At 35.1% G+C, this 19,488-nt stretch overlaps 1 protein-coding gene and 1 pseudogene across 23 annotated transcripts in view; one reads left to right on the forward strand and one right to left on the reverse strand.

Annotated features, from left to right (window-relative positions):
* The window catches only part of PUM1 (pumilio RNA binding family member 1), a 108,600-nt gene that overhangs the window by 73,843 nt on the left and 15,269 nt on the right, over positions 1-19,488 (reverse strand). For all 23 annotated transcript variants that reach the window (XM_023529249.1, XM_023529246.1, XM_011357800.2 and 20 more), the window contains one exon: positions 9,887-9,955. In XM_023529249.1, coding sequence (XP_023385017.1) covers positions 9,887-9,955 — 69 coding nt within the window. The remainder of the gene's footprint in view (positions 1-9,886; positions 9,956-19,488) is intronic.
* Positions 223-341, forward strand: LOC111738333 (annotated as a pseudogene).

Raw genomic sequence — 19,488 nt, forward strand, 5'->3', positions numbered from 1 at the left:
AAGAAAATATATATATCAAGAGTCATGTTCATTCCTGAGAATTTATCTCAACAAAAGAGAAACAACAAAAAAGAAATCAAAAGAAAAACTCTACATTCAAAGTGTAAGAGCAAAAAAGTTGGGAGCAAACTAAATGTGCAATAAGGTAGCCGTAAATACAACAATGTAAGCTCATCCAAAAGAGTCATAATGACTATAAGTGATATTTATAAAATAACATTAGTCTACAGCCATGCTACCCTGAACAAGCCTGATCCCGTCTGATCTTGGAGGCTAAGCAGGGTCAGACCTGGTTAGTACTTGGATGGGAGACCACCTAGGAAGACCAGGTGCTGTAGGTGTAAAAAATAAAAACGTAAGAGACTGTAAACTGACAAGGTCCTTGTAATCTGTGAGGTCAATCAAGGGTTGCTTCATCTAAAAAAAATTTTTTTTAAAAATAATATTAAATTTTAGAAGTAAAATATAGATGTAAAGACGACTGTTCCTCATGCACCCTTCCTTCCCTTTGAGTTCAAGATTGGAAAGAAAAATAAAAACTAAAATAGCTACTTGTGGGGTAGTGGGTTTATGGGTGACTTGTTACAAAACACACTTTTATTATGATTTAGAACTGATTTTCTAATAAATAAAAATTTGATTAAGGTGGTACAGAATTCACTTCAAATAAATGTGCTTTCTCTTTAGCAGACACATTTCGCATCAACATAATTTTAAAGTGACAATTTAGTGGCGATTTTAAAAGGAGAACTTACACCATATGCTTCAAGTATTTTTAAGGAAGCAAATAACATGCAATCCACTTTGAAAACTGTAGCTTAAATAAAAAATGTTAAAAATGTTCAATAGTTTAATCTCAAGCCAGTTATTTAAATTAAAAATAAGTATATAAACAAAAAGACTGTGTTTTAATTTTCGTCTTCTCTTTCGATTTAAATAATATTATCTAAATTATCACTTCCCGTTTGTACATCTACAAATAAGGAACTGCCCTGCCTTCTTTTTAATTGGTTACTCAATACTTAATATGTAAAGGTTTTTAAATGCTACAACATTTTTGTTCTATTTAATTCAAAACACAAAAAAACTAAGAGTCAACATTTGCTATAATTTTTTTGCATTTCTCTACTAGGCAGCAACATAACCTGGCATCTAGTAATTACTGCTCAAAATTTTTAGCTTACATGGCAAGATGGTTACTACTGAAAAAGAGTCCATATTAACGGTCTCTTAACTAAATATCTTTTGGTTGAAATCTAATATATTCCCCTAAAAAAAAGGTTTTTTGCCTAATTATAATTATACAGTATATAAAATTAACAGATTTTCAAGAAATATTTTCCAGGGCTATTAAGTATTTTTCATAAGCATTGTTAATAGTTGTATCTAATGTCCTTTAATAACATTTCCACAAACAAAGATGAAATCAAATAAATCACTTAGGCTTGACCAATATGAGGTAATATGATCTCTCCCACATTTAGAAAACCAATACTGATTTTCTGGCCACTGAAAAAAAGTTTCAGCACAAGTACTCACTGATGTCAAACAGTAAAGTATTACTTAAACAGTATTACTTGCACAGCCTGCATTAGCCACTACTGGAAATAAGGAAAGTAGTAAGACTTCTCTGCCCTGAAAGAAAAGATTAGGGAGAGGGAGGAGGACCTGCGAATCAAACAGATACAGTTACAAAGCATTTTAAGGTAAGCACACTAATAGTGGGGTATAGATCCTTAAACTTCACAATCTACTACAGATGAAGGAAGGAACAATAACCTGGGATAGGACTAGTGAAGGAATGCCTTAAAGGAGGCGAGGAGTAGAGAAAGAGAGGACAGTGGAAAGGACTTTCTACAAAGAGCAAAGGTAGAAATGAAAGCAAGTAGGGCGGGTGCCTACCAACAAAAAAGGAGCCTGGCATTAACATAAGGAAGGAGTAAGGTGAGGGTGAAAAAGCACAACTAGTCCAGTTGCCAGGGAGGTTTTATGGAGCACCTAAACCAACCGGCAGAAACAGGGAGTATCAATTAATTTTAAAAGATTAATCTGACATTCCTCCATAAAATGGGATGAGAGAAAGCAAATGGATGCTAGGAGGCTAAGCAAAGAGATCACTGCAGTAATCTAGGCAAGAAATGTTAGGAGAAAGGACTCGTGGGAATGGGGGCAAGGAAAGTACAAACTGCTGCTCAGATGCCTCTGTTTTCAAAGCATTTTTTAAAAAGCTATCTAATTTCAAAAGAGAAGGGTCATAAGCCCATCATGATGATCATGAATGAAGCCACTAAGGCAGTCTATCACTGAAGTTCTTTTAATCAGAGATCTATTCTACAGAGCCAACTGAATGCAAAGGCTAGATGAAATCAGGATCCAAGTATATAAGAATATCATATTGCAAGTTTAAATGTACAGGTTCAGTGGGTAAAGTTGTATGACTGTCCTGAAATCCACTGTGGGTTGCGGGGGAACAGTAAGAAAGAGCAAAAAAGCAAACAGAGATAAGAAAAATTTGGTAGCTCTTAAATTTTGGGAGAACCACAGATTAGAACTGCAAACAGTTTTCCAACTGATGATTACTGTTAAAATGTACTCCCTTCCAAAGGAGCATAGGGCACACTGTTAACTTCATCCTTGAAAAGAAACACACAAAAGACACCGTATTTTCATGAAGCATGTCCTTCAAAAAAACTTGGAGATACTGTTAGCACTTCAATCTCCACGTTATTTTACAATAAACTAACCTAGGGCAAGCTCCGCAGTAATAATCCTTTCTCCACTGCACATACTCTCTTGAATCCACTGAAAGTAATGTTTTCTTTATACCTTCCCACTTCTAGTTACTGTAACAGAGCCAAAAGAAACTTTTCTCTGCTATCTTCATAAAACTTGACAGACTGCAGTATATTCAGAAAATGAAGAAATAACCAGGGTGACCTGGGCTTTTCTGCAAGATATAGAATGTAAAAAAAAAAAAAGAGGACTGTGTTACCTCTGCAAGTTATCTATAAATAAGGTTACTTATTTTTATTTATGTATAAACTACATGGTTTGATCTGTAACATAACCACATTCATTACATCTAGACTTTAATAATAATTTAAATTACTCTTGCAATAGTATCTGAGAGCTCAGTGTGCAAAAGATAAGCCTCCAGATCACTTAGGAAACCTGTAAAGTTCATGAATAAAACCATGAAAACATCTAGATTGCTTCAGGACCTACCCCCCGCCACCCCCATATCCTCAAAGAAGGAAACAAATAGCTCAAAACTGAGAGAGGAGATGGGACCAAATACTCAAACCCACTCCCCACATCAAGTCAGCCTCGGGGTACTATTAATCATTAACTTGACAAGACAAGGACCTCAGTGTGCCAGATATGGACAAGTTCCCTTTTTCATGAATTCCAGATGCATATTTCATAGGTATGGCTACTATGTATATAAGCAAGACCAACAGAGAAATTAAACTACTTCCTCTATATGCTTTGTTATGAAACTACAGAATGCATTAATTAATCAAGACAATGAATTAAACTTTGGTGTTCTGATTCCTCATCTGTAAAATAAGAGTAAACAAGAATTATGTACAACACAGTTTAATACACACTTAAACAAGAAATATAACAAAAGTCATTTCAGTTTTCTAAATACCATTATGTCTAGTTGTATATATATGAGGATATTTCCATGTCCCAGCAGATGGCCCAGAGAAAGTGTCCCATTGATCTGGTTACGACTATATTAAACAAAAGATCCTTTATAATAAATGCCTTTATATCAGATTCAACTTGGATAACAGCACTGCTAATTTACTATTCATCTTATGTACTCCTTGCAAAAGTAATTATCTAATAGTTTAAAAATATAAAAATTTGCAGAGGTTGAATAAATGCTTTTCAGTTGTATCTGTTCCTCATCCTCCCCTTCACACCCCCACATCCCTGAGGGTGGAAAAGTAATCTGAACAGAGAATACCGGCAATAAATATTTCTTGAACTGTGGTCCCTTGGGGGAGGGCGATACCATCTCACAAAGAAAATAAAAAGGAATCAATGCTTAGAAAAAGATATTTACTGGTATAAGATTCATGCGAAATAATATATTAGGCAGCTATTGTCTACAAATACCTTATTAGCTGACATCCCTGCCCTCGACTAATTTATGTGCAAGGAAATAGAAAACATTTACACAAATCACTAAATAGAAAATAAATTAGGGTCATATAAATGATACAAATAACTTGCTACCTGAATTCCCTTCCATTGTTTCTCATTGATGAGAGCAAGAAAGCTTTGGATTTTGAATTATGGGTAGATTCTGGACATACAGAAATCAACAACAGAAAAACTCAGGATTTGGACTGATGGAGACTGGGTTCAAATAGCTTGCTCATGATCATGTTAACTTCTCTAGTCTCTTTTGCCTGGCCTATAAAAAGGACATTGTAATATTGTAGAACCACTGTGAAGACTGTAATGGATATGAAGTGATTAGCACAGAACCTGGAAAACCACATATACTCAATACACCACAGCTATTATTATTTCTGAGCCTAATGAAATAGAACTTGAAGTGAATCCACATCATGACATTTACGACCTTAGCAGGAAGTCACTTAACCTTAGGACCCATTTTACTCAAGTAAAAAAATGGTATTGATATTTCTCAAAAACCTGTTGGGAGATTCACATAGGTAATGAAACCAATGCCAAAGTGTTAATGTAATATTGTAGTTATTTAGTTGGATTATCCTCAAATACAGCATACTGATGTGGGTGAAAAGAATAATATTTCAGCCAAAGGAACATAAAAGGGAGAAATTAAATGGAGACAGATTAAGCACTACGTAGATTGGATCAGCTATACCTTACTGCACTCAAACATTCGAAGACTGCTCAACATACACGATGGTACGTCTGCCTATTCTTTCCAGTGCAGGACAGAAGGCAGATATTGGAATGAATGGAGTTTCACACAGGTCTCAAAGTGACCGGACAGAAGTGAGAAGCAGGTTCCAAATGACACGTGCGTCCACATTCTCAGGATTAAAAGACACCTTCTTCTAATCTTGTTCCTCAAAATGCCCAAACCCAATCCCAAAACTATATGAGATCCCAGGAACTTTCCCAAACAAGAATCATGAAGAGGTCACTTCATCTCTAACCCACAGTCATTAATCTAATACAAGATCGTTAGTAACTAAGATCTCATTCTTCCAGTTCACTTGGCCTACCTTAGCCAACTACATTTTCTCTAAAGGAAACATTTCATTTTAACAGCAAGATGTCAAAAATCCACAAAAACTGAAGGCATTAATAAAAAGTTATGGAACTAGGTAGCTTTCACCATTCCTATCTGTACTCAAAAGCTACATTTTGGGGAAAAAAAGGGATCTTACACTACTTTGTCACAGCTTTTTATATTAATACACCACAAGGAAACATTAATTTTTCCTTCCTTCTGCAAGAAAGGCTGCATGATCTTTCTGGCAGGCAATATTTCTCCTTTCCAAATCCAATCCATTTTGAAGTCAAATGAGTTACTATTATGGGATCCTAACTTCAAGGAACTGCCAGTGTGGGGTAGCCCTTCTAGGATTGGGGATCCTAAAAGTACTTTTAGCTACCCGAAAACCTCCAATCCTATGAGCCATTATGTTTGCCATGATGGAAAGATGTGGAAAATAATTTTTAACAGACTTGGTAGCCGCATTAAGCCCCCACTTGCTCTAACTTCAGAATTACCAACCCATGACCCCTGAAGGACAGATGCTTCAACGTCTCAGACAGCTGTAGATCGGGAAATGAGTCACTTAGAGAACCCAATGAAAAGTTACAAAACCTCTACAGAACGAAGAGGAAGTCATTCTAAAACACATTTTTTAGATGCCCTCTGGAATATCCTAGAAAAAGAACTAATCCTATTTTCTATATTTTTAAAGATAGAATTATGAGAAAATTGTGAGAATCTTAGATTTGAAAGGGTCCTGAGAAACCATCTAGTCCTACTTTGTCTTACAAATGGAAAAAAGCAAAGTCCAAAGAAGATGAATGTCTGAGCCAAGACTGGAAGCTGTGGCTTCAGAGGTCTGGTCCAATGAGATCTCTCTCACCGAGTTATACCTTTCTTTGGATTACCAGCTCTTCAAATCACTATCAAATTCTTCTGTCTACAAGCCATTCATTCTGCTGTCTCACACTAATGGAGAGAATTCCTATGTAGCAAATAATGAGAACCTGCAGCTATATCTTAAATATATCTCACCTTATTCTTATTTCCAGGGAACATGTTAGGATTCATTATTACTCCATATACAGGAACACTTTCCAGATTCCCTTCCTCAGTTTTACAAACCTATTACCAAGGGTAAGTTTTTCTATGCTTCAGTTTAATACAAAGACCAAGGGCCAAATATCTAAATACATCATTTTTTCCAGAAATAATCACTACTATCTTTAACATTTCTGAAAGCTGTCAAGTTTACCACATGTAAAACATTAAACAATCTTGAAAAGAATAAAGGTTTTTAAAAGTTAGAAAACCAATTAGGCAGAATAAAGTACCTTTTCTGTCAAAGGCTCTCAAAGTACTTTACAATTAGAACCACTCTCCTCTTTGCAAATCCATCCTTTTCAGAACATGAACAATAATGATACAACCCTCCTACAGGTGGGGCAAATAAGCTATGCAAGTTCATGAATAAAACCAATGCAGAAACACCTCAAAGCCCAAGGTTAGCGAGCCTTCCTCAGTACTACAGTGATACATTCTGGAATACTCAACTCATCTTTTCATATGTAAATACAAAGCTGTTGGAATATGTGCCTTGAAACTTTTTCAGAACTTTTGACTTTTTAGTTGAGTGAAAGAGGCTAGCAAGCAGTGGATGAAATAATTGAAAATAATTCGTGGCCCTAATCCTAAGACATTTTCCTATCTTACTTTTTAAGTTGACTTTCTAGAACAGAGGGCTAAGAACTGTACTTCACTCAACCAGCAAGGTTTGAAAATGATGTTTTAAGAAGCCACTTCTTTGGCAAGATTTCTAAATCTTGCAAAGTGACACCAAGAGTCTAGCAGTGGCTTTGATCAAAAAAAAAAAAAAAAAAAACCAAGCAGCTCGAACTTAATTTCTTGTAATGGAGTCGATTCTCTTTGACTTCAAAAGATTAAAAAAAAAAAAGATTCATACATTCTTGAACATAGGTATTGTTTGCCTAATGAGGGTGTCTCTCCCTTTCTCCTCCACCCCACACACATAAAATAACTGCAGCAGAAAGCCTGCCTGGCTTAGAAGTCCATGCAATTACTTGAAATTTTAGTGTTTATATGGGTAAAGACTATATATATACACATCACCTCCCAGAGATGTTTCAGTGCCTAAAAAAAGGAATTTAATGAAGTTAAACTAAGTAGACACTGTGCTTTTTAAATTTTATTATAAAAGCTTATCTTCTTCATTTCTCTTTTGTGCCAATCTCTCTTTTTTCACTGCAAAAAACATTCTCCCAACCTGTACCTATGCAAATTCTGACTAAACTATGAGACATTTCCCAAGTGTCATACCTTCTCCATAAAAGTAATCAACAACCTAGTCCTGCCAATACTGATCACCCTCTTCGCCGTACATGGAAAAACTGTACACTGTTTCTGTTGTCATATGTATTAACTGCTTCTTCAACTAGCTATAGAGTTCCTCGAGGACAGAAACTTTATTTCATACTTAGTTTGTCCCCTTTGTGCCTAGACACTGGGTTATGCTTTCAAAGAATAACTTCAGTATCTGTATTTTGGGAGGGAAGTGTACTTAAGCATTTTTTTAATCCTCTCTCAAAATCAATTTTTATACAGCTTACTAAAATCAGGTCTTTACTGTCAATTATTTTACAAGTATTGGCTTCATTTATCCTAAGGGCACACACTTTGAAGAAGAAGCCAGGTCAGAAGCCCAGCTCCACCACTTACTATGTGATCCTGGGCAAATTCATTCATTTCTCTCAGCCTTTTTCCTTATCTACATAATAGCACCATCCTCATGTAACTGATGAGATAATGTGTCCAAACCCCTTATCATTTGCCTAATAGATAGTCGACAAATGATAATTGTTATTACTTTGTGAATAAATAATGAGGAAAGAAGGAAGTGTCAAACTGCATTACTGTTAGAAAGCATTTTTAGTTATTTACTGTGCTTACATACAGGTCTGAGAAATTATATACATATATCAAAAAATATCATTTCTAACAAAAATAGGAGGGTGAGGTTTAGAGACCTTGAGGGGGGGAGGCATATTTGGAAGAAAAATTGATTTTAAAAATGTTTTTGTTAAGTTGTCATTTAAATAAAACTCACTTTCTATTCAATTCTGTTCACTGTTCTTCAATTAGAATTGTCTTTCGAGATAATGACGTGTTCCTTACAAAACAGTAACAGGGCATTATTTTTATTTTGTGTAATTAATTTTAAAATCCTGTGATTAGATTTTTGGTGGCATGGACCAGGTTAGAATTACAGGAGTGACGAAGAAGATAAACATGGTTTCCCCATCTATACTTAATCTCAGACATATCTGTTAACTTTCGGTTTAAACTTTATTACAGAAGTTAATTTAGAAAATCTTTTACCCAATAACCCTATAGGTTTACTGATGTGCACTGTTGCAATGATATTAGGCAAGCACAGGAAACACAAAGATACCTATCAATCTTCCCTTAAAGCTCTGGAGTAGAAGCAAGAACAGACCGAAAACCCATGAACCGAAGATGATCGGACTCTGGATTCCAACCACAAGATGATTCAGTAAAGTTGGAAATAAAATCTTCCTACAAAGGAAGCAAGAATCTCGGGACCAAAATACCAAGAGTTTATTTAATATCTAACCACAAAGGCAGTCAACGAATATTTGCTATAAATCAGGAAATGAATTATCTTAATTTTGAATTCTCAGAACCTAGCACAGTACCTGGATCAAAGAATAGTGGCTAAATCAAGGAACAAATGTATTTAATGAATGCTATCAAAAAGAATCCAGAATATAGCTATTCTCCACTTAAAACATAAAAATAGATGTGGGAAATTTTAAGTATTAGATACACAAAAAAATAAAACAAGAAAAAACCTAAGGTTACTCTCCAGAACAAGAGAATCACGAGGAAATGCCCCCAATTCATGAACCTGTGACATCTTCGGCAATTAATTCAAACTAATACATTCTTATTGTCAACAAGAATAAACAGGAGTCAGCTGTACTTTATACTCTCCTTTCTTCTCTATCAATATAATGATAGCAAATTTTGTTTTTGCAAATCTTAAACATTACAAACAAACCAAAATTCTTGTTTCTGAATTCTATGTACAAAAGGGATGACTGGTTCATGCCTCTACCTCCTGGAATTCTTTCACCATAAACCTAATTTCTTTGCAATGGAGCTTTAAACAACTTCCTCAAACATGGCACTACTCTAAAAATAGTTTATTAACATATTCTGATCAGCAACCAATCTAAGACTCCCTTCCACTGCAAACAAATCTCAGAACTGGAAAATGAGGCAAAGGTAAGGACATCTGATACATACATAATGAAAATATTCTGTGAAATTTTAACACCTCAATTTACAACTGACTGGTTTATATAATATTCAGTAATTTATGTTCATATTTTGGTTGTTTTGTTTTGTTTTTAAGACATTAGGCTAAGGTTAACATTCTTATAATGAGAGCATTCTGGCAAAATCCTGCAATTTTCCATTTCTATCATGAGGATGGCAACAAGGAAAAGCAAGCACGTACTTCTGAAAGACTAGATTCGGACACATCTGAAGAAAGACAGCTCCAACCTTCCCTGAAAAATAGGCCCACTTTTCTGACACAAGTTTACTTACCTCTCCCATCGCTCTTCCTTCCAGAGCAAGTGCTTGAAAATCATGATTCAGTTCATCCATAGAACGTACCTATTGTTCAAGAACAGAAGAGGAAAAAAAAGTTTCGAGTTAGCATCTTGAATTTTATATACACATTAAACACAACTGAAAAGCATTTCCATGTTGACTTTCAGATAAGACAATAACAATTTTCAAGTGACTCAGGTTAAACATTCACTTACCTTTAACCATCAGGGTTCAGCAATGACCCCACTGCTTTCTCCCCTCCCATTCCCTTGTTTTCAAAACATGAAAAACATATAATCCAGAAAAAGAAAAGGCAAATTCTATCACAAGAATTGTTAGCTATTTTTCATACATTTTAACTTAATATGTAAAGACCAACATGCTGAAGGGCAATGATGCATAAAGATGATTATGTTACCTAAACTAAACCTGGCTACTGAGTCAAAGCCCACAGTGTTTGTCCCCAACTATGTATGCACAAATTAGGAGACTCATTTAATCCAACCCAGTATTTCTTCGAGACACTTCAGGGAAAGGTGTTACAAACTATATAACGGAGTACCCCAACATTTCTCCATACTAAAAGATCTCTGGAGGCTCCTAGAATCTCAAAATCAGGAGAAAAAAAATAGCACATACCACAAAAATTCCTTCAAACTTTATCTATCATTAAATGTACTACCCTCATCATAATAATCTTTCTAGGTGTCAATGAACTCATCTCCAATGTCATTACTACAAGGCAATGTTAAGATCAAGGATGAAGTGTGAAAGATTATTCAAAACAATCATAATTCAAAAAGCCTTTGTTGCCAATAGCCTGCTAGTCCTCTCCGTTATGAGCAGCAAGCCACCTCTGCAGCCTTAGGCTAGAGTACAGTTTCTTGTTTACTCAGGGGATAGGTTATTCTGCCTCCTTGAGAAAGACCTCTGATTGCCCGAAGCAGGGTCTCTCAAACCCCCTCATCTGATCTTCACTACCTCCCAAGTGTATAATTTCTAGCAGTGGGTAAACAAAAAGGTCAAGCTAGAGCCAGGCAGAGAGAAGAAAGACTATAAAGAGCATGGACCAAAATATAGCTACAGGAACCAATTTAAGGATTTTATTAACATGATGCCTGTTTATCACCCAATGATTTTAATTTAACTGAACTGATACCACATAGAAATACAGTTACACTGTTTTAAATCACATAATTTCAAAACTCAGAGATGATACTATGCTACAAATGACACACTGTGTCACTAAGATGTAACAACTTTGGGATGCTAGCTAAAAATGTAAATTTATAAAATTCAAAATGAAGTTAAAATTCAGCCTATGAGAACAAAGACATAGGAGACAAGCCTTGTTACTGTGGTAAAAGTTTGAAAAGGCCTTGAAACAGAAGGTATGATCACACTGTAAGGAATTTTGGTAAGCATTTTGAATAAGTTCCTAAACTGTAAAAATAATGGGGGGGGGGGAGTATGTTGACTGGAAACCCGACACGTGTTAGATGAAATCATTTCGGGTCTTCAGGTCACCGTTAACATTTACAAAGCACGTAAATCAAATGCATGCAGCTCCATATCTAGCTCTTTCTGTGGAATCTAATCATACATTTAACTGGAGCTAGGCCATTTCTTAAAAATCCAAAAATCTACAAATAGTTTTAACCAAGAATGTTGGAAATTCTATTTATGTATCCCAAGGAAAATGTAGGAGTCGTTAGAAAAGACAGAACATGTAATATACATATTTATGTAATAATTATCACAACAATCCCCATTTAAGAAATTAGAAAACTGAGCCTCAGAGAAATGACTTCCTGACCATTGTTAAGTAAGGAAGAGCACTTAAATAGCACTGCTAGCATCTAAATTCACATCTTCCAATTTAAAAAGCAATGTCCTTTCTACATAGCCAAGCTACCTCCATGGTAGCTGCAAGAAGTTTCCATCCCCAAATAAAAGTGCCTTCTGTTTCTGCTGTGGACTTTGATGAGTATGCTCTCTTGGACTTGCCTTTGCTTTCCATGGTCTCCTCCCCCTACCTTCAAAATTGTCCACCTTCCACTTGTCGCAATTTCCACTCTTTTCTATTCTATCTTCCCACCCCCATCATTCCCTCTCACCGCTTATTAGCTCACTCACTCACTCACTCACTCACTCTCTCAGGTCTCTCTCACTCTTTAGCTCTCCCTTTACCTCCTCCAGCCCTCTCTCTTTCAAGGTGTCTCCTGCCTCACCTACAGGATGAAACACTTTTCCTCCTACCTCTATATACTTCTTTCTTACCTCCTGTAGACAACTGTTAAGAAAGTAATCTCACTTTATGAAGTTTTCTTTGCTAGTCCAGAAACTCCATTTTAAACCATTTGCCCATAATTGACTAGACTAGATAAACCAAATTATTCTCACAAAACTGTTCTTAACTAGTCAGGAACTTATTGTTTAAAATGGGAGCTGTACCTGGTATGGTCATCGAAACCAGGCAGACTCTCCAGACAAAATTCTTCCTAGGAAAAAAAACTAATGATCAGAAGAAGATGCTCAGGAATCAAGAGAAATCAAAAAATGAAGACAGAGGATTGTAAGAAATATTTTAGGCAGGTAACAAAGAAGCCTTTTCTATCATAGAAAAGCTGGCTGTAAATTAAAATCAGAGTAAATGCTCCATCAAGACAGAACAATCTTTTCAAGTTCTTGTACTCAAACTCTCCTTTCCCTAGAATTCAATTTGAGTGACCGGTTAATGTTAAGTTTCTAGTACTACTTATTAATTCCTTCACTTTTACTTAACGTCCCTAAGACTCTCTTCCTTCCACTAACTTAGTGGTCCCTAACCTTTTTGGCACCAGAGACAGGTGCTCCTCTGAGAATCTAATGCTTGATGATCTGAGGTGGAGCTGAGGCGGTGATGCTAGCGCTGGGAAGCGGCTGCAAATAAATACACATGAAGCTTCACTTGCCTGCCGCTCACCTCCTGCTGTGCGGCCCTGTTCCTAAAAGGCCAAGGACTGGTAGCAGTCCGCAGCCCTGCACTAACTGATCGTAACTATCACCTTTGGTTTCACTTAATTACTTCTTATTTTTCTTTTTGGGCTACTTGCCAGTAATATGTAACTTTCTCATGCCAGTCCAGGACTTTACTGCTGCCCCTCCCCAAAGGCATCCTCTCGCACTCTCTTTACTAAAGAGGCAAAGCAAGATGACCACATCGGTGCCTGACCTACTTCTATATTCCTCTTCATCCTACCCAAGGATACCATCGACATACGTGATGACCTATGCTTCAGTGTTTTCCCTCCATTTCCCAGATCCCAGAACTTTCTTTTGTCTCAACACTTGCCTTTCTCCTAAGAGGAATTCTGTCCTAACATAATTTGCTAACATAATTTAGCAAATTAAATTAGTATTTTAACACACTGGAAGTTATAAAATCAAAACTGATAAACCCAGAACTACACACCACATTTGGAAAATGAAAAACAAAGCAAAAGCATCACTTTACAAATCTTCGAGAATCATATTCTAGTGCCTGCACTATCCAACACCGCTTGAGAAGCCCTACTTATACCCAGTGTCCCATACACTAACAGAATCAACAGTGAATAATATACACTTCACTGTTTCCTCATCTGTAAAACTGAGATAACATCGGCTACTTTTCAAGTTCATTATTATTACAAGACAAAATATCCAATTTAGTAGGCACTTATTCAGCTGTGTCTACCTCACAGATTATTCTCTTTAAGTTACTGAAATGCTTCCTTCACACATTCATCCCTTTTTCTTTCTCTGCCCTCAGTACAGGGCATGTTTCCTTCATTCCTGGCAGAGGAGGGGGAGGAGAGGAGGCTCTCCCTATTTCAGCATTTCCATAATCAGTATGTTAGAAGGACCTACATATCATGTGAACATCTAACTTAATTTCTAAAACTAAGCATTTAAAAGTCATTCCATTTTTCTCTCTTAATTCCCAGCTAAATCAGTCCTGAGGAACTTCCATTCTCTATTCTCATCCATTCAGAAACTTAAAAAAAAAAAAAAAATTCATCACTGGCTGAAGCCCATGTTCTTTCACTTCTCACATTAAAAAAAAAAAAAAAAAATCCCAGTAAAGTCACCTTCTAAAATTTCTTCACTCCTTGATTTCCATACCACTATGGTCTCCTGATTTTCCTATTTATTTAGATTTTTGTCTTTTTGCCAGCCAATACTGCCGTCAAAGAAAAAAAAAATGAAACAGACTCAGGCACAGGGGAATCCAAATATAAAAAGTTAATGATCCAAATACTTTATAAATTATAATTTATCAGGTTTTCAAGCAGAATTATTGAACATTAAACCTCAACGAACAGAATAAAGCAGATAGCATGGTAGACCACCTAGAATAAAAATCCAAAAAGATGAAATTTTTGATAGCATTCCGATTCAGTTCTTGGCCTTTCTTTGCTGGCATTACTGTCCTTGGATTACTGTCTCCTAACTGTTCACGGTGTATTTACAATAAATGTCCCTTTACTTGAGCCAGTTAGACCAGTTCTCTGTTGTTTGTTAACAAAAGAACCAAACTCAGACACAAGGGTAACACTTAGTAATTATTAAATCACGCTGTAAATTTATATTTTAAAATACAGTCTCTCAGAGCTATATACTGTACTTAAATAAAATTCAACAAATCAACACTTTTTGATTACTTTCTGTAACAGACATGTTTTAAGATTCCTGCCTAGAAACGGCAACTTCATGATTCCCATCACCTCTGGCCACAAACACCAAAAGTAGTCCCCTAGTATCTGGTCAGAAACGATAAACTGACCAAATGAGATTCTTCTCTGAGCATTTGGGCCAGATAGATATGGAGAAATAAACTTCCTAAAGATTTGGCAGTTGTGGCTGTCATTCTGGGTCAAGTATAATCTGGTGAATAAGCAAAAGGTAATCAACATAAAGAGAAAAAATGTGCTGGAAAAAGTAGAGACAAGAAACTATGGAACCTGTATGGGAACAGAAAGTCTCCCAGTGGCCAGGAGGCCCACGTATGTTATTTTCTGCTCTGGGGTTCAGACAGAATCCCTGGTGTTCTTTAATGTAATGCCCTGAATTTTGGCTAACTAGAATAGATTTCTATACCTTGAAACTAAAACCACCTTTATTGGAATATCTATTTCCTCAACCACTGAATCTAAATTATCAGGCACTTTCCTCCTCCACATCTACCCTTTGTTCTCCTGGAAGATTTTTTGCACAGGCAAGCCCACATCATGATGGTTCCATTTCACAAACATAGATCCAGAACAATATAAGCAGAAGAGCTGGTGCCAAGAACCATTACAGGAAGGAGATACCAGTGAGAAAAAGCCAGGCAAAAGCAGGAGAAATTTGAGCAATGAGAAGAGGAAATGGAATGTGAGAATTAAGTTGAATTTAGTCATTAAGGGGAAAAAACTTAATAAGTCTGTTCCACAGCATCTTCTGCTTCACTTAAATATTTGTATTATAAATAATAACAACACCTAATATTCACTGAGGTTTACTTTGTGCCAGACCCTGTCCTATATATTCTTTATATGCTTTATTATGATCTCTTTAATAGTCCTAACAATCTGAAAATGCAGGTACTATTAACCCTATTTTGTAAGAAAACCAAAAAGTTATTATATTGCTTAAATAAAATATAAATAAATCAGAATTCTTCTTTATTAGTGAATGAAAAAACAAAAAGCTACTCTTGGCTTAAGTGATCGTGAACTCTATAATATAATCTTATTTATGAATTTTCCATTCTTATTTATTCACTGTCAGTAACAACACTAAATACCAGCATTTGCTGAGTTTCAAGACACTGTAGTGCAAAATAGACATTATCCTATTTTACGTATTAGGAAACCAAGGTTCAGAGAAGTCAATCTGTCCGAAGTCATATAGCTGATAAAGATCAGAAGCAGAATTCAAATTCAGGTCTGTGTACCATTTACTACTTCTCTGCTCTTATCACAGGCAAGCATAAAAGCTCCAGCACATCTGGGTTAAATAATTGTTCCAGAAAATGATTACAACGCTATTTTTATACCCAAGATACACAGTGAGGAAAATGAAGTCACCACCAACAGCCAGGATTGGGCTGTACTTCCTTTTTTGTAATTTTTGTTTATCATTAAAATTGCTACTGCCTTTAGCAATTAAATAATATGAAAGTTACAGATTATTTAATGTGTTGGTGGCATTCTGCTAGGACAGTTAACAGACTTAGGTGATAAACTGTAATTAAGTAATCAAAACTGTTTTGCTACCAGACTACCAGAATATATACACCTCATGTAAGTGTTAGCACTTCCTAGATGTAAAAACAAAAAACAAACAAACAAAAAAAACCCCACAATTTAGAAGGTAAAAATAATAATTATATTTTCAAAGTCAGTTAATGAATGAATCTATGATACTAGTGACCTTTAAATACAGAAACCTCACAATTCCTGGTTCTGCCGGTCTTTTTCTTCTTAATTTCACCAATCGTGATCAAACTGAAACCAATAATGAGGGCAATGCCAATTTAACTAGAGATACTGTTTAATGATATCAAAGAATAAAAAGTATAAAACTTAATGATAAGTCTTACCTCTGCTTGTCTAGAAACTTCTGTCTATAGCCATCTATCTGAATGGCATATTCCTGACTTCCAAAAGAATAAATTCCAAAAACATGAGACTCCTATACAACTCTACAAAAGGTCTTATTTACATCAAAAAAGTTATTTGCATATAGAGAACACATCAAAGGGTCTTCATTAGCAGTAAAAAGTTTCATTCTGAAATGCCAATCTCAACAGATGGCATACAGAAAAAGCAAAAAAAAGATGAATCATTTGGAATGTTCATCCAAAAGTTCTTAAATCAAGTTGTGGCAAATCTGTAAATATCGGGCTCTGTTCAAAAACTGAAATTGAATTTAATGTATTTGCCGTCAGTGGATTCAGGAACAATCTTACTAGCAGAGTATAAGAATTATATAAGTAATTTAAAGTAACAAATATTTGTTCCACAAATACACAGAATTGGCTTTTCCAAAGTTTTGCACAGGCAAGCCCAGTTCATGATGGTTCCATTTCACAAACATAGATCCAGAACAATGTAAGTGAAAAAAGCCAGACATAAAAGGCCACATTAGAATTTTATGATTCCATGTATATGAAATATCCATAATAAACAAATCTAAAAAGACAAGAGTAGATTAGTCTTTGCCAAGGACTTGTGAAAGGGGGAAATATACAATGATTGAGTACTAGGGTTTCTTTTGAGAGTGCTGCTAAAAATGTTCTAGTTAGTTTGATGATTGCATAACACTATAAATACACTAAAAACCACCAAATTATAAACTTAAGGATGAATTTTACAGTAGGTAAATAATATCTCAATAAAGCTGTTACTTGAAAAATAGGAATTGGACAACTTTTTCTGTAACAGGCCAAATAACAAATAATATAGGCTTTTGCGGGCTACATATGGTCTTTATCATATATTCTTTGTTTTGTTCTTATTTTCAACTATTTAAAAAACTAAACATGCAACCACTATATCACTCAACAACTGTACTCCTGGACATTTATCACAGAGAAATGAAAACATATTCATACAAAAACCTGTACATGAATGTTCATAGCAGCTTTATTTGTAATAACCAAAAACTAGAATCAGCCCAGATGTTTTTCAACAGGTTAAACAAACTGTGGTACATCCACACCATAGCATACTACGCAGCAATAAAAAAGAACAAACTATTACATGCATTGACGTGGATAAGTCTCCAGGAAATTTTGCAGAGCAAAAGAGGACAATACCTGAAGGTATATACCGTATGATTCCATTTATATAACATTTTTCAAATGACAAAATTGTATAAATGGAGGATAGGATACATTAGTGGTTGGGAGGGAGACCCCACAACCTGGAAAAGGGAAAGTACGTATGGATCTAAAAGGGCTGCTCAAGAGTTCTTTGTGGTTTTAGAACTATTTAGTATTTTGATTGTGGTGGTAAATATACAAATCTACATGGGTGATGCAATTATATTGAATGTAATACACACACGCAATACACACAAATTAGTACAAGTAAAACTGGAGAAATCTGAGTAAGGTTGGGTACATTTTATCAATGTCGATATCCTAGCTGTGATGTTATAATACACAATGTTACCTGCAAAATGTTACCTAAAAATGTCATACTGTAAAATGTTACCATTGGGAGAAATTGGGTAAAATGTACAAAGGATCTCTCTGTATTGTTAATCTTACAACTACATGAGAATCAACAATTAGCTAAATCAAAATTTTAACTTAAAAAGATGATTGCTATAATAATGAAGATACAACTTAAAAATGATAGCTCCTGAACAAAAAAAAGAAAAGAAATCTAAAACCAAATATATAACCAAAGGAACATTTCTGAAGCTACAAAACTATGCAGATTAATGGGTCACACCCATACAGTTGGCAGATTTTGTAACTATCCCAGCAGGGAAAGTTGGAAGATTTTGTAAGTATCCCAGCAGGCAAAAAAAAAAAACTACAGTTTACCTTCAGTTCTCTAAAACACTACACGCCAAAAACAGTAAGATCTTCTGTCCATGGCCCAAAGATTTTATCTCCTGACACAACTGTCTTTTGTGTGTAGAGGCTATAGAGCCACAATATAGAAAAGAGTAAAATGTTACCACATGCCATGAAATGAAAATGAATTAAAATTAAGCACACAAAATGGATAAACTGTCATACAACCACTGGGCAATAAAAAGAACCAATCTACTGTTATATACTAACACCACAGATTCTCAAATGCATTATGCTAAGTGAAAGAAACCAGATTCGAAAGCTACATACATTTACAGTACATGACATTTTGAAAAAGGCAAAACTACAGGGACAGAAAGAGATTAGTGGTTAACAGGGGCTGAGAATGGGGGTGAGGGGCTCCAGAGAATTTGGGGAAGCTTTAAAATTGTATTATAAACTTTATTGTGGGAGTTACAAGAATATGTATGTACTTGTCAAAACCTACAAAAGTGTATATACTAAAATAATGGTGAATTTTACTATATATAAATTATGGCTTAAAATGGGAAAAATTAATTACACAAGAGGTAGAATAATATTATAAAGGACTAATAGTATTTTCCCATTCCACCTTAAGTGAAGAATATAATACAAACTGTTAAGTATTAATAAACAAAAATATCCATTACTGTACCACCTACAACAGTAAAAATTTAGAAACCTAAATGATCATTAGGAAATATTATCAAAGAGAATTAGGCCATTAAATAGAATGGAATATCACATAACCTTAAAATTGTCTATGGAAATAGTCATTAGAAAATATTTTGATATGTTAGACCAAAAAGACAGAAAACTATAATCACAGAAATGTTTTTGTTTTATCTAAACTTGTTCCACAGAGGACTTAGAGTGATTTACAAAATCAAGTAACTTTAACTATTAAAAAAATTAAGGCAGAGGAAAAATGAGAAGAGCCTAGTTTATAAAATGTATGCAATTAAGTCCTATATACTTGCTAGAAATGTGCCATAAATTTAGCTTTGATCTCTCCAAC

Source organism: Pteropus vampyrus, unplaced genomic scaffold (assembly GCF_000151845.1).
Source record: "Pteropus vampyrus isolate Shadow unplaced genomic scaffold, Pvam_2.0 Scaffold36, whole genome shotgun sequence".
Classification (NCBI taxonomy): Eukaryota; Metazoa; Chordata; class Mammalia; order Chiroptera; family Pteropodidae; genus Pteropus; species Pteropus vampyrus.